The sequence below is a fragment of the Hirundo rustica genome, chromosome Z (genome assembly GCF_015227805.2).
Source record: "Hirundo rustica isolate bHirRus1 chromosome Z, bHirRus1.pri.v3, whole genome shotgun sequence".
Classification (NCBI taxonomy): Eukaryota; Metazoa; Chordata; class Aves; order Passeriformes; family Hirundinidae; genus Hirundo; species Hirundo rustica.
In genome coordinates, this window is record NC_053488.1 from 4,406,743 (window position 1) to 4,423,044 (window position 16,302).

At 35.9% G+C, this 16,302-nt stretch overlaps 1 protein-coding gene across 2 annotated transcripts in view; it reads left to right on the top strand.

The window, feature by feature from the left end:
- TNPO1 (transportin 1) overlaps window positions 1-16,302 on the top strand; it is a 54,323-nt gene that overhangs the window by 24,281 nt on the left and 13,740 nt on the right. For both annotated transcript variants that reach the window (XM_040089692.2, XM_040089693.1), the window contains exons 5-15: window positions 677-783; window positions 1,877-2,010; window positions 4,265-4,346; window positions 5,011-5,133; window positions 5,607-5,725; window positions 7,922-7,982; window positions 8,628-8,796; window positions 10,323-10,475; window positions 11,655-11,880; window positions 14,516-14,687; window positions 15,933-16,019. In XM_040089692.2, the coding sequence (XP_039945626.1) occupies window positions 677-783; window positions 1,877-2,010; window positions 4,265-4,346; window positions 5,011-5,133; window positions 5,607-5,725; window positions 7,922-7,982; window positions 8,628-8,796; window positions 10,323-10,475; window positions 11,655-11,880; window positions 14,516-14,687; window positions 15,933-16,019 (1,433 nt within the window). The remainder of the gene's footprint in view (window positions 1-676; window positions 784-1,876; window positions 2,011-4,264; window positions 4,347-5,010; window positions 5,134-5,606; window positions 5,726-7,921; window positions 7,983-8,627; window positions 8,797-10,322; window positions 10,476-11,654; window positions 11,881-14,515; window positions 14,688-15,932; window positions 16,020-16,302) is intronic.

Sequence of the window (16,302 nt, forward strand, 5' to 3'; positions counted from 1 at the left end):
CTCAGTCTCCAACCAGTCCCTCTGGCCCTGGAAAAAGGCTGTCCTGGGCTCCGAGAGGCTCAGGTGTGATATCTGGGTGTCTCTCTGGGTTTTTCAGTCCAGGACAGGTTTAAACAGTCCTGAGAAAAAGAAAAAAAAGGTCCTGGGAACTTCTCTGCTCCAGCTAGCGAAAACTAAGAGCAAAGCAGATCTCTGTGCCGCTGTCTGTGCCTCAGGCAAACGCTGTCTGGTGAAGGAATGCATAGAGTGAATGCTGTTTGCAAAACTAACACCACGCTGCTTCTCTCTCCCCCTTCCCTCTCAGAACTAGTCATAAAGGTACAGAACTTAACATAGAGCATAAACAGAACAGACAACTGGAGATACAAGCATCAAAAAGTCACCTCAGGACAATGTTATAAATTATAATTTCCTTAAGTGAGGGTACTCGGTGCTTGATTTCTAATGTTTGAGTCCTTCCTGGCAGCAGGAAGGAAAGGAGCACCTTTGCTGTTCAAAGCCCTTCAAATAACATTTGCAATTACATGTACTTCCTCTTTTTAGGCATGCCAGTCCTCAACAAAACCATAACTCTCTTAGCTCTTTAGATATTTGAGAGGAGAAAAATACAAAAATTGATATGAAACAAGTAAAGGCATGTGAGATCTCAGTTTCTCCATTATTCTGTTTCTTTTAGGCATTCTGATAACAACCATTGCCTCAAAAGGGGAGTTACAGAATTGGCCTGAACTCTTGCCAAAGCTTTGCAGCCTGTTGGATTCTGAAGATTACAATACCTGCGAGGTAAGGAGATTTATAGAAAATACAAAATGGTCATCCGAATTTCATTATTTTTATCTCTCTTCACAGACACTATGTATGTGTAGAGTATTGTGTGCATGTCTGTATTTATTTATACATGCCCATGTGTTCTCCTTGCAGAACGGTGCCTCAGATTTGATACTTCTGCCTGTGGTCCATGTTCCTACTATTCATTCAAACAAATTGATTTTCTTTGCATAAAAGTGGAATAAGATTGCAGGTGGATAATCACAGTATCTCAGCTGAGAAGTCTTCTGAAATTACTGCTCCATGATGTTTAATTTTTTTAGGCACCATTAGCATCATTAAGTTGATGTTGAATTTTGTCTTATGTAAAAGTAGAGTTCATTCTTCTTGTAACTTAACCTGGGAAAGTGATCAATTGCTATATCAAGGTGAAGTTAACTGATTTGTTTAGTCTGGATGGAGGGAAATAAGTAAATAACAGTTTTGAACTATGAAAAAAAAATATAAAGCTATATCTGATGTAAAAAATTAGGGTTGTGAACACACTACTTGAATTACTTGATAACATCTCCATGGAAGTGTGAAACATTTTGTATAAAGTGAAACTCAAAGGTGACTAATGATCCAAGATGCCACGTTATTGTGTAGTGTTTTGGTGCTTCTTTCTCTTGGAAAAAATGCCTACATTTGAAATGAAATTCAAATTGACCATCATCTCTCTTTTACCCCATAGTTAATTATGAAAGGAAATACAATTTATGTGTATTAATTTGGATACTTCTGCCTCATTCTACTTACTTCTCAAATAAAAATTAGCTTTTTAGTGTTCTTTGAAATATATTTGGATAGATGAGCATCAAATCAAACTAAAGTTATCACTTAGTCATTGCTGACTTTCCTAGCTTGAAAGCTGACGCATGCTCAGATGCTGGTTTAAATAAAATGCCTTTAAGAATATTTCAATTTAATCATTAATTAGTTAGCTGCATTTACAGTATTAACTAGCTATGTTTACTGTGTTGTGATGAAATTACCCATTCTATATGAAGTCTTAAATTTTGTTTTCTTCAGAATGAAAGTACTTATTTGTTTATTTGTTTTTAAACAGGGCGCTTTTGGTGCTCTTCAGAAGATATGTGAAGATTCTGCTGAAATTTTAGATAGTGATGTGTTGGACCGGCCACTCAATATCATGATACCTAAGTTCTTGCAGTTCTTCAAGCACAGCAGTCCAAAAATTCGGTAGGTTTATGAGCTGTACTTACAGTTTACCTGTTAAATTTCTACTTACATTAGCAACAAGGCTGTTTAAAATCTGCTTAGCTTTTTCAAATGATCCTACAGAGACCCACAGAGATTCCACACATCATTAATTTTCATGTTTTTCTTCATAGTTAATATAAGAATCTCATCTCTTCATACAATCAGTTGATGATTCTGAAAATCAAATAGCTTCTTCTAAGTTTTTGCATATTATTGAAAAAAAATCAGTGTTATGCTTCGAACTTAATATTCTGATTAGAAATAACAATTTTACATTCCTTTTGTAATGGCTTCGGCAATGGAAGAGTGAAAATTCTTTTGCTGACAGAAGTTTCTGAGTTCTGACAGGAGAAAAAATTCATTTAACTGAACTTCCAGCTGAATCAAATTAAATGGATTCATCATCCCTTCACTGTAAAACCGTATTAATCTCTCCAAAGCAACAGTATAAAAGAAAAAATCCAGAATTGCATTGTTATTGCTAGTATTCCTAACAAAGAACAGTAGCTTTTACCCTGAATTGAGCCAACAGAGTGCCCTGCCACAAAGAAGGCTAATGGTATCCTGGGCTATTGCTAGCTGGTTTGAGGGAGGTTATCCCTTCCTTCATCTTCCAGGTGAGATCACACCTGAAGTACTGTGTCCAGTTCTGGACTGTTCAGTGCAAGAGAGGCATGGATATACTGGAAACACTCCAGCAAAGAGACATATCAGGAAAGGCCAAGAGAGCTGGGACTCATCAACATAAGTAAATACTTGAGGCGAGGGAGGGAAAAAAATGCCCAGGCTCTTTCCAGTGGCACCCAGTGACAGAACCAGAGGCAGTGGCCATAAACCAGAGGCAGAATGTTCCTTCAGAGTATCGGAAAACAGCTTTTTTACTGAGAAGATGACCAGTTACTGGCACAAATTACCCAGAGAGGTGATGGAGTCTCCATCCTTGGAGATACTGAGAAGCCCTCTGGACGTGGTCCTGGACAACTGGCTGTACGTGGCCCCGCTTGAGCACAGGCATCAGCTAGATGACTTTCATAGGGGCTTTCCAACCTCAACCATTCTATGATTCTTTGTGATTCTGTGAAACGTGTTTTGTCTTCTCTTGAAAATTATATTTGACAGCTTTAAAGTGGCAATTTTTTGTTGCCAAAAGTCGCAGATAGTGAAGACTAAGACTAATGATAGGTTTCTAATACAGTTTAGAAAGACATCTATAAAAGATGCTCACTAGGAAAATTATGAAACAAGGTGTGAGCTTGGTCTTGTAGAAAAGATAAACTTAATAATTCTCTGGAGCTGGGAGAGAGACAGAAAAATATACTCTTTTCCTTACCACATTGTACAGTCTTTCATTTCTTTCCTGTGCTGCTTTGTTCATGGCTTTGACACTTAAACCAGCTTCAAGTTTAAAGCAGACTACCTGCTGACCCAGAGCCTCATTTCAGTACATGGTGCTGAGGTATGAAAAGGACTAGTAGTGTCAGTGCAACACTTTAAATCTATTAAAAGACAACTTTCGAACAATGTTTTACAACACAGTCTTCCAAGAAATGTCTAAAGAGAATAGAAGTTTGAAGTTAGAGTAGTAAAAATACTGTAATGAATCCTCAAAGGATTCTACAGGTAGTTTTGCCTTGTGCCTCTGCCTTGAGAATTTGACTTTCGTGTCTGAGATTTGAAAAAGACCTGTAAGTAATGGCTTTGCATGAAATGGAATAGAAGAAAAACGCTTCATTTCTTAGAATGTCTCTTCCACAAATGCCTTAGTATGTATCCAACTCCAAATGTGTTTTTGTTTGAAGCTACAGCTATATTGTGAACACATTCTGATCTCAGTAAATTCTAAACATGTTGCAAAGATGGTTGCATACTTAAAAACAAAGAAGGTCAGGCAAAAATATTGCCATGTTGGCTTGTATGGAATTATTATTATCTGGAAGACCATGGTCATAATATGCTCCAAAAGAACATGCATACTGTTCAGAACAAGCATGCCAGCTGTAGTCGACCTAGCCTATTTACTGATTACTTTATTTTTAAATATTGATTAGGTATATCAGAGTATAAGGCTGTACTTGAAATGTAGTTTAGTAATTTTGTATGGTAATGCTACAGATGAATAGATTTGTTCTCTCTTGCCTTGAAAGATATTTGGTGTATGCTTTTGATGCCTGAGTACACTTTAAAAATGTTTTTAACTCATGAAATATATATATTGTAACTGTGTCTGTTGTAGGTCTCATGCAGTGGCATGCGTCAATCAATTTATCATCAGCAGAACTCAAGCTCTTATGTTGCACATAGATTCTTTTATTGAGGTGGGTGTGTATTCTTGGTTGGGGGTTTAAGTCAAATTACCTATCTGATTTATCAAGAGTTTTGAACTACATTTTACAACCACCTCTATCCCTAAGCACCCCATTTCTTGTTGCCCATTCTTAGCTTCAGCCCCCATGGATTGAAGTTCACTCTGTGTGCTTGTGCTCAGAGCTAACCACCCTGCAAACAAAAGAAGTTGCTGTATTTCAAAAGATGTTTCCTTTTCCTAAGCAGGGAAAGCTCTTGTTGTGTAAAAATGTGAAAGTAATGGCAGCACTCTTGTCTCTTACCTGTCCTGAGAAGTGCCTATCACTGGGCCTGTCTGCTGTTACTGAACTTGGATAAGAAGGTTCTGGGTTGTCTAAGAATATTTGATTTGCTCCTTTTATGTACTGACACAATTTATGTTTAGGAGAAAAAAATAGTCCAGAAGTACAATTCTTGTGCCAGTCTTACACTGTCATATTTATGTATAAAATATACACTGAGAGAGTGGAGGGTTAATTTGCTAACCAATACATCTTTGAAAAATAAAATAGTATTCTGAGGTGTGCATTGGGCAAGTACAGAAGTACATCTCCTTCAGTCAGCCAGTCATGTCAATTCTAATACAGGTTGAACTTGATGAATTGAGGTTTTACAACTGTTACTACTTTCCAACAGAATCTTTTTGCACTGGCTGGTGATGAGGAGCCTGAAGTACGCAAAAATGTTTGCCGTGCACTGGTAATGTTACTGGAAGTTCGGATGGATCGCCTGCTTCCTCATATGATTAGTATAGTTGAGGTGAGTCGGATTTCCTAGCTGTTCTGCAGATTCCCCTGTTTGACATTGCAGAAATAATAAATAAAAAGCATTCATCAGAACAGGTATTTTGCTCTTGCACTTGCTGGCTCTTTGTTTTCCTTTAAGACCAAGATTGCAAAACATTATTCTCATCTAATTGCAACTTGACATTGTGTTTGACAGGCAGTGCATATGCAGTTGTTTATTCTTCATTAAATCAATTATCCCAAAATGGCTGGTATCATGGCCAGGCATTGCTTGACCCTAAGTGCAAGATTGTGTTAAAAATCTAGCACTGATACTGAAATGGCGCCAGTTTACACATTGAGGGTGTCACTTTTTTGGGTGTGTTGACCATAACCAGGATAAAGCATGTTATTTTACATTGCTGAGATGCCCTTTGAGCTACTAATGAAAACATTTTAACATAAATGCTCTATTTTATACAAGTAATTTATTTTTATATTGTGTAGTACATGCTTCAGAGGACCCAGGACCAAGATGAAAATGTGGCTTTGGAGGCCTGTGAATTTTGGCTGACACTGGCTGAACAGCCAATTTGTAAAGAGGTATTATGTCGGCATCTTACTAAGTAAGTATAGAGAATTACAACTCATATTTATTTTGAGACTTAAAATTTCAGTTGACTTGGTCATGGATACTCCTAGGGATTGTGTTTATGGCTTGCAGTATTCTAAGAATTCCACAGCTAGTTCCTGTGCATAGTAAAATTGAAAAGACTTCTGAGGGTTTCAGACCCAGTGAACTCCAGAAACAATTTACTGTGTCACTGTAGTGCTTACCTCGAATTTAACAAGTTGTTACACTTCACCTGAATGCAAAGATATGGTAAAATGCACCTGAGTGAACAACTCCACTTGGCATTACCTGTGATACCTGGTGTACCATGAACATGTTGTCTTGACTACTGCTGGTGTAGGCATCTCTGTGCAGTGCTTCAATGTGCATAGTCATGCAAAGGGTTCTTTGTTTTAAAAATAAGAGGATAAAGCCAAATGACATGGCAAGGATTTAGGAATCAATTTTGTATTAATTACTGTTAAAAGTTAAACTTGAATAAAGCTTGTACCATTTGTTCCTTCATGCTTCAGCCTGAGAGTAGTTTAAGTTTCAAAACCTGCTTTTTTAAAGTTTCAAAAAGTTTTTCTATGCCTTGAGAGATAGATCTTTGATTGAATGGGAGTAAATTTCCGTGTGTAGTGTAAATATCTTTTTGTCTACAACAGTGCTTGCAACTTTCTCCAGACTAATTTGAAGTCTTTTACAACAGGAAATTAGTTCTTCATTATTGCCAGCAAATTAATATTCTTTCTTTTCATACATGCATTAAATATTTTTTAAATAAGGAGGGAATTCTCTCAAGATTTTGAGTGGAAGAACAGAATGACAGAAGAGACACATCATTCTCAGCAAAAATAAGCATTATAGATGTGAAGTAATTTTAAACAAGCAAAATTTTGGTTTTCCCTAACCAATTAAAAAGTAGAAAATTGAGATTAAAACATGTACTAAGGTGGACAAAGACTAGCAGTTAAAACTAGGAGAATAAGTGTTATGAGAAACTATTTTTAAATTTCAAATGGTCAGATTTAATTCCTACTTTTGTAGTTCAAAAGGTGAAAGATTAATAGTACATAGCACAAGTTCTGAACACACACCACGTAGTTAATAACTACTAGTATTAAATCTTTTTCGACCTACATGAACCTTGACACTGCAACAGCATCATACTCATTTTTTAAAAAAAGCTTTTAAATTTCTAGAAAAATAAATTAATAAGAGTCATGTCATGTTTCCCCCATGATCTTTAAATGTCATATGTGTTTAAGGCAACTTATTGGTTGGTGAGTCCTGTTTGACTAGGGGGCTATATAAGCTTGTCAGTGCTTGATAATATAAAAATTTTGTATGTTAAATTAAAAGAGGGATAAGATCTTCTTAAAACTTGTTCATGTGGTTTCTAGTCTCTGTTCCATCTTATGCCTCTAGGCTTTCTTGTAATGTGTATGCTTCACTAAGTATGCTGCAGAAATGCCAATGAATTGGTGATGTTTATACCTAGTATTCCTTCATATGTCAACAATACTTATATGCAGAATATAGCAAGATTGAATCTGTCACTGTTGCTGCATCATCCATGGTTATTATTAGTTTCATTTCTCTTATATATTCTTACACATTTTTTCTTTCGCTGTGGTGAACATGCTTTAAAGGGAAGTATTTGACTTTTTTCCTTAGTACTTTTTTAGCTCTACATCTGTACAGTTGGAGCCCTATAACTGTAACATGTTTAATAATTAAATAAATCTTAATATGGATTATCAAGATTTCTGCCATGCTGAAGGGTTGTCTTACTGAGGTAATCACGAGGTGCTAGGAGTTCTTAATGTAGTTAGGCCTCCATCTTTAACAGTAATGTGATAGAGTCTTCATCGACAAGTAAATAAAGTGACAAGTACTGTTGGCAAGAGTCAACTTACCATGCATATTATGGAAGTCTGAATTCTTACTTAAAACCTGTAAAAGTGATTTCTGAAAGGTGCTTCTGAATAAGTTTGCAATTTGAAATAACACTTTTTCTCATTACAAAGTATTGATGAATCCTATGACATGGAACTTAGTTTAGGTAATAACTCTTTTTATCAGGCTAAGGTGTTGCTCTTTGAGTCAGGAGATGAGGGTTACAACCAAAATTATGGCCTATATAACTTTAAAATTGTTGGATTTTTAATGTGTTATTTTAATATGTATAAATATTTCTTTGTAGGCTGATACCTGTGCTGGTAAACGGTATGAAATATTCAGAGATTGATATTATTCTGTTGAAGGTGAGCATCAGTTTCTTTAACTCTATTGGAATCGCTGGTTAGGTTCTGACCTATAAATCAGAATGATTTAGGTTCTAAACTATAGATCAGAATGGGCAGACCTAGCCTACCATCTCTTCAGTGGAGTATTAGCTTTCTGGGGCAAGGTGTGCTGTTCCAGGTACTAAATACATCTGATGCCATGTTTGTTGGAAAATAATCTGTGGCTCTCCTGCTTTGCCCCAGTCCCCTCCCACACAGTTTATACAAAGCTGGGATACTATTACCATGAACTACTGCAAGAATGTGGCATTTAAAAAAATGTTCAGAACTAATTCTAATGCCTTCTCGGTTGAATACGTGGCTTTTGCAATCACTACATATGTCAGTGTGTCAAAATTTCTCAATCACTTTTTCTATTTCATTCCCATTGAGTGATTTCTTAACAAAGGTTACATTGGGGGTGAGTGCACTGCCCTTGCTTGTGTTTTCCTGTTGCTTTTCTGGTAAATGCAGCAGAACCAGTGGCTTTTTTTTTTTTAGTTGAGCAGCTCAGGTGGGATGTGAATTTTATACACTTAAAGAATATTGAACTAAAACTGCATTGTTAACTGCCTTAAGCAATACAGTTGGACAAGTTTATCTAATAAAACAATTTTATGACAGGGGGATGTTGAAGAAGACGAAGCTATTCCTGATAGTGAGCAGGATATAAGGCCTCGTTTTCATCGTTCGAAGACGGTGGCTCAACAACATGAAGAAGATGGTATTGAAGATGATGACGATGATGATGATGAACTTGATGATGATGATACTATTTCTGACTGGAATTTAAGTAGGTCAATGTGTGAAATGCTTTGAACTAGAGTTACTTGCACAATACAAGAATCACAGTAAATAGACAAGTTTATATATAAGGAATACCAAGGCTTTCTTTTGACTACAAAAATAACCATCTGCTGACATAATTGGTGGGTATGTAGGAGAGGGGAGCCTTTGAGATGACACTTTGACTTTATAACTGTATTGGCAAAAGCTATCCATCTGTATTTTGAATATGGCAGATCAAGTTACAAATATTTTTTGATACAATTCAGTGGAGCTTTCAGACTCAAAATTTTACCTCTATGAAATAATAAAAATCCTGTCTCACTCGTTTAAATTCAGTTTAAAAAGCAAAAAAAAAAGCTTTGCACATTGATAACTGGAGCAAGCTTAGTAATTCTTTCTTTAATTTCAGTCCTCCCTCTAAAATTGGGTTGTGTTTGTTTTTAATTTGGGTTGTTGGATTGTTTTTAATTTCCATGTGAGCATTCTACTACCTATGGCCATTAAAGGTATTTCTTTTCTCAGTCAGGAGTTGGCTTCTCGATACAGTACTTGAGTTGTGAAGGTAGGAGGTGGCTCTGAGGAAACCAGAGTTTGGATGGCCTGTTGCGAGGGGTCATAGGACCTTTAGGCTAATAGGCTGTGTTAAAAGGAAAGAGAACACCACAAACTGTTAAGTTCAGTGACAGAAAATAGCTAGTGAAATTCTGACAAATCTGATTTGAATTTGCCTTGCAAACAAACTCATTGTGGAATAATGCTTTGAGATGTGGGCATAGCCACATAGCGTCTTTTTCCTCAAGGTCACAAGTTTTCACAACAGGTGAATGTAACTTCAGGCTTATGTTTAAATAATTTTGAGACGTATCTGAAGAAATTGTTGTTGAAAATATGAGTGTAAATATGCTTGTTTCTGTAAAGCTGCATATTGGAAAAAAAGTGTAGTTTTACATTCTTAATACTCTTTGTCACTGCTGTGGTAGAGATTGCAGAATTAAATACGCATTTTCTGAGAAAGAGCTCAAATAAGGTGCCCTGTGATGCACAGTTTTGATTAAAATAGTGAGAAAGCTGAAGTTTTCCAGGAATGGTGGTCTAAAAGAGAAAGAGTAGAACAATTCAGAAATCTGTAATGACATCTGTTATCTGGATATGAGAAAATCTGTATTATCTGAATATCAGAATTGTGCACCCTATTTTGTATCCAGTGTTCTATATTTGACTTCCAGTTTGAACATTGAGGAATCACCAGCATAGCTTGACAATTAGCAGCATTGCTTACTGATGAGTCCAGTGCAATTCTTTATGACAGATTAAGAAGGAAGTGATATTATAATAAAAACGGCTTTCTAAGATCTGTGGTTCTGCACAGGAGCACAGTGGATCCCTCTGTAGTGTAATGGAGTGGAAATACTTTCCCTCCTAGTGCACTGAGAATCCACTGGCATCTCAGATTTAAAAAAAGGGGATTATATTGCCTAACTACAATTGTTTGTATAATAAGCAGAGATTAACACTGTGAATTCCCTTCAGGGAAATGTTCTGCTGCTGCTCTAGATGTTCTAGCCAATGTATTTCGTGATGAACTTCTGCCACACATCTTGCCACTGTTGAAGGAATTGCTCTTCCACCCTGAGTGGGTAGTTAAAGAATCTGGTATCCTTGTTCTTGGTGCAATTGCTGAAGGTAAGGCAGCAGTTCATGTCAGGTTGCTGATTTTTAAATTGGTTCTAAAGTAGCTTGAGTGAACTTACTGATGCAGACAAGTATGTCCTTAGCTGGCTTGGTTTTGGTAATTATTCTCTTCACCTACTCATAGGTGACTGCTGTTATTTTATTTTTCTTTTTCAAATCTATGCACATTTGGGAGGCTAAACAGATGACATAATTTCTTTTATTTTTCCTTTTCTAAACCTCACAGTTTGGAGACATTGATGTCTCTCAAAATACTACCTTGATTTCATGGAAGATAAATATTTAATACATTTTAGCCTTAGATTTTAAGTGTTTTCAGAAATGGAGAAGACTGCTCCTATGCTTTCAGTACACTATGGTGTCTTTTGTAGATCGTCCTCCAATTAAAATAGACTAACTTCCATTCTTTTTTACTTACTTACAGTCTTGCTTGGCTTTTTCCCTGAAGTTTCATATCTCTGTCCCTTTTGCAAACTGAAGAAGTAGATTTGCCTGGATTACCTTTTTTTCACTTACTGTCTAATGAACATACTTTTTTTTTTACTTGGAAAATTTTAGTTGGTTTTGATTTGAAGTTCAGCAAGCTGGAAGTTAGTACTTCTGGCAAATCTCAGTGTCTTACTGCCCTTGCTGACTTGAAGGCTGCAGCTTTTAATCATGGTCAGGTCAATATTTGTATGATTTTGATAAAGACAAAGAAGTTTGAATTTCATAGGAAATCCATTTTCATGTGATGATTTGTTGTCAAGACAGTCTTTCTCTGCTTGGTATTTTCTTGCTTACTCTGAGTAGACTGAAGTAGGAACTTCAAGCTTTAGAGAGCTTATTTGGATGTACTTGCTATACTAAATTCAATAAAACAGTTTCTGGAGACTGGGGTAGCACTGAAGTAGAAATGTAATTGAAAATAATGTAGCTTTATTTGAAGATTTCATTATTATCCAATAATTTTAATAATTATATTTATATAATAATTATATATGTATGGGGTTTTTTAAGACAACTTTATATAAATTAGGTAGACTTGCTTTGTTAAAACACTCGTATTTTTAACTTTGCATGTTGCATTCCTATGTGAGAGAGAATGAAAATACGTCTCTCACGGGAAACAGGAAACAGTGGAATTCTTCATTAATTCTTTTACTGCAATAGCGATATTTTTCTTTCCAGGCTGCATGCAGGGTATGATTCCATATCTTCCTGAGCTGATCCCTCACCTTATTCAGTGCCTCTCTGACAAAAAGGCTCTTGTGCGCTCCATTACATGCTGGACTCTTAGTCGCTATGCACACTGGGTAGTTAGTCAACCCCCAGACACATACTTGAAGCCATTAATGACTGAGTTGCTAAAGCGTATCTTGGATAGCAACAAGAGAGTACAAGAAGCTGCCTGCAGGTAAGCCAAGGCTTCAGCAAATGTCGCTTTCCATGACACTGCTTTTTTTTCCCTTTGGGAAGCTATTTTCTTGCCCTTATCAGTGAATGTGTGACTCCATTTCTAGTTCTTAATGTATTCTTTCTCTCAAATTGGAGTAGATGCAGCTGCCTCCCAGATTATAATAACATGGAAAAAGTTAACATCTATTTCTCTTGTGCACTTTGTTTTCAGAGTATGTAAAACACCACCCTAAATAATTTATTGTACTAAATTAGAAGTTTGCAACACTTAATTTCAATATATGCTGTTTCATTGACCAAAAATTTGGCATTTTTAAAAAATGTCTATGAACATGGGAACAGATTAGAGTGGAGAGTTGTCCTATCATTGGACTACTGAAACTGTTTATTATTAGTAATGCTCAGCATTACTAAAACATTTCAGTTATGATTATTTCAAGGGATATTATCTTTCTCTTGAAACGAGATGCTGGGAGGTAAGATTCCCTTCTTCCCCTTGTCTACTTCTTTAAAACTAATAAAAATTAATTGCTTAATTAGTGTAAACAACATGATTGGAATGGGATTGTTTACACCCCCTTGTGCATCAAAAAAATTTACATGTCAGTGTTTTGTCAGACTGGCGTGTACTCAGCAAACTTTCAGCATTTCTTCAAGAAGCAGTTACATCTGCCTCTGAACATCTGAAACATGTAATAATAATAATAATAATAATAATAATAATAATAATAATAATAATAATAATAGCCACCCCCAAATGTCAGTTGTGCCTAAGGACAGTGATGAGTTCAGGGTTCTTGGGCTAAGCTTTGTTCAAAAGGAGTATATATCCTTGCCTGAGAGCAGATACAATGACTTTATGAAAGGTACTTATTAAGATTTAGGAATCAAATGCAGTTTCCTTTTTGTTTCCAAATGTCTGCGAAAATTCGGCTAGCAAGTTTGGGTAGCTTTAAAGTTTTCTCTGTGTGTTCTATTAAAAAAAAACCTAAACAAATGCAAAATCCAAAGAAACAAACAAGCAACCACAAAAAAAAAAAAAAAAATCCCCAAAGGAAAATCTTCCACTTCTCTTCTAGCTTTCCTTGTCCAAAACATGGCTGAAAATCTTCATTTAGTTGAACACAGCTATGTTGTGTAGTTAAATAACCTTACCTGCTGTGGTTATGAAGAATGTGCAACGGGCCATGAAAACCAAGGAGTCTAGAATGGAAGTATTCTAGAATGGAAGTATTAAAAACTGCGGTACACCTGTTTTTTGTTTGGTTTTGGTTTTTTAAAATTATGTTTATTCTCATATAAAATATGAGAATTAAAGCAATTATTTTGAGATACTTTCTTTAGAGTGGAGATTCACTAAAACTACTTTTGCAGCTAAAAAGAAACTGGGAAGCTTCACTATAAGGAAAATGTAGAGTTGTTACAAGTCAAAACATTATTTGCTAGCTTTTTAAATTGTAAGGAAGTACAATGAACCTTCTCAGGCAACAACAAAGAGCTTTGCCCCAACACTGAGTAGTTGCATATGTTATTTCTGTCTACCAAATTGAAGATTGGTCACAAGATACTGTGTGTTATGTTCCTAACTGCTATATGGTAGCAGAAGTCTAACACTCACTTCTGTACTTTCAAGAAACTGCTCCATTAGTTGACAACACATGGAATGATGGTTTAGTGAAATACATTTTCCTTCTTAAGTTGTATACCTTTCTGAGAGAACGCTTAATTATAAAATAAAAAACAAATAAGTAAATAAAGTAAGAATGCTAGCCATTTAGGGTTCGCAGTTCTCTTGTGTTTAAAACACTGCATTTCTGTATTTGGTAGCACACAGTGAATTGTTCACCTCATGCGATGATGCATGCATTTTTACTGCACAGACAAGCTAATAATAATCTTGTTGACAAAGCTTGGCCAGTAAATCTTCAATAGCCCCATAATTTTTTCCTTTCCTTAATGTTTCTCTGAAGCAGTGTCTCTGGTGTGGGGGGATTTTTTTGGTTTTTGTTTCATTTTGGATGGGTTTTCTTAATGCTGCCTTTGAAACACTGGATAGACAAGCTGAAAAGTTTCCATGATGTCATATGTGCTTTGACCAAGAACAGCTGAAACTGTTCATCCTCTGTATTTGCTTTTAGTTTCCCATGTCTTTCTATATCTTTTCCTATGTAGTGAACAGCTGAGAGTACAGGGTAATGTTTGCATTGTACTGGCGCAGCAGCACCAAAATCTCTAGGTACAGCTACTGTGTTAAAGTGTATAAAGTACATTCTATTTTTGACATAAATAATCAGCTTTTGTTGTGGTCCCTTCTATTTTAGTTAGTGTATTGTAACTTTTCTGCTAATGCTTTTCTTTTTAGTGGGGGCTTTCATGTACCCCTAATGAGTTTTATGGCAATATTTTAAAATTTTATTCTTGAAAACCTAAGAACTAGATCCTTATGGGTGATTCTGGGTTCAGTGAAAAAAGATCAAAATTATTTAAGTATTATCCTTCTGGAGGCGTATCTTACATGAATTTGAAGACTTAAATAGAGCTTTATGTTTAAACAGCAATAGGTTAAGTAGTGCATTTTGGGGTTCTCTTGTTTCACTATTTCCAAGGTACTAACCTGTTTTGTTGTCCTTCAGTGCCTTTGCTACTCTAGAAGAGGAGGCTTGTACAGAGCTTGTTCCTTATCTTGCATATATACTTGACACTTTGGTCTTCGCATTTAGTAAATACCAGCATAAAAACCTGCTCATTCTTTATGATGCTATAGGAACCCTAGCAGATTCTGTAGGACATCATCTAAATAAACCTGTGAGTATACCTTATGTTCTGTAGGACTTACAATATTTGAAAAACTTGTTCAGTGTTTTTTGTAGTGTGCTTTACGTGTTATAAACCAGAAATCAAATTTCAATGTACCTTCTGTTAGTGGTGCATGCTTACAGATAAAATACATGGACTGCATGTAATTTTCCCACTACAGAAATACTTGCCACTTTGAGTAAACAAGCAAATGTGTGTGGTGCATTATTAAATGTGCTGTTCATCATGGTTTTTTCTTCATGCTTCAAGTTCCTTAGCTGAGAGGAGGTATCAGTATAGACACCCCTTTGCACAAAGCACAGATAACACACAGGCAAATGTGGTGGTTTTTTAATTTTAGTGTACATATGTTAATTAGTAGATGATGTACATGTCATATGTTTGCATCTTATTATGGTTATTGAAACTGGGTTTATTTCTCTATAGTGCTTCAAATTATGTAGATGCCCTAGGAAAAAAAAACATTTTTAGATGCGTCCATGGTATTTCACTTACCATCTGGAACCCACACCATCTAATGACTTGTTTTTCAGTCTCTCTGAGCCTGGCCACCTTGAGATTTGACTGTGCCAGGAAGAAGTTAAATGGCAGCTCCTGATGAGGGTGGGACTTTCTTTAGTTGATTAGAATTTTGTACCTTTGGATATAGCAAAATCCAAAATTTTTGGATACCTTCTGTGAGCAACAGCACTCTAGAGGTGCCTTGCTTAATGTTCTTGTGACTGTGGCTGTGTAGTGGCAAGGAAGTCAGCTTTATATAGAAGGGCTAAGTGCCTCCTTCTGAAGGGACAGGAAATTACTTTCTCCGTGGATGGTTGGTTTGAATCAGAATTTTCAGAAGTTGTGGTCATGGAGATAGGGTTGTAGCATCAGGGCAGTAGAATATAGTTAAGAAATGCAGGTGGCAGATGAAGAGACACATGGTAAATATAAAAATGTTTTCTGTATGCCTTGGGGCAGTCAGATAGATAATCCAGGCAGCTATGCTGAAACCAAACCTGGAGGAAGAGAGTCCCTTTGTAAAGGCACTTATGTGCATTAGGAAAAAACATCAGACGTTCTGAATTCTAGTATTAAAATATTTCTATGAATTGCAACAGTGATTGAATTACAGTACACCTGTTTGTTCCTTTCTTTGAAAAAGTAGAATATATCCCGGTTCTTTTTTAACTTTGACTTAAACTGGTATGCAGTAAAGTGTTTTAGCAGCTGATGCATTTTCATCCTAAACAGGAATATATTCAGATGCTAATGCCTCCGTTAATCCAGAAGTGGAACATGCTGAAGGATGAAGATAAAGATCTCTTCCCCTTATTAGAGGTATATGTTAAAATGTGAATATTTCTTACCAATTTATGTTAGATTTTTTTTTTTTTTTTTTTTTTTTTTAACTAAAATGGTTTCTCCTTGGATATATGACTATAAAAGCTGACATTTTTATCTGTTTTCCATTAGGGAAAAATTACTCTGTGGTAAGAAAATTTTATGACTGAATAAATGTCCTTAGGTTTAGCAGAAATCCTTTAGATTTTTTTCTGCCATTTTGGGGTGTTTTCTTTGATAGGATTCTTTTAGAAAAAAAGGTTCTATCCTCCTTTTATTC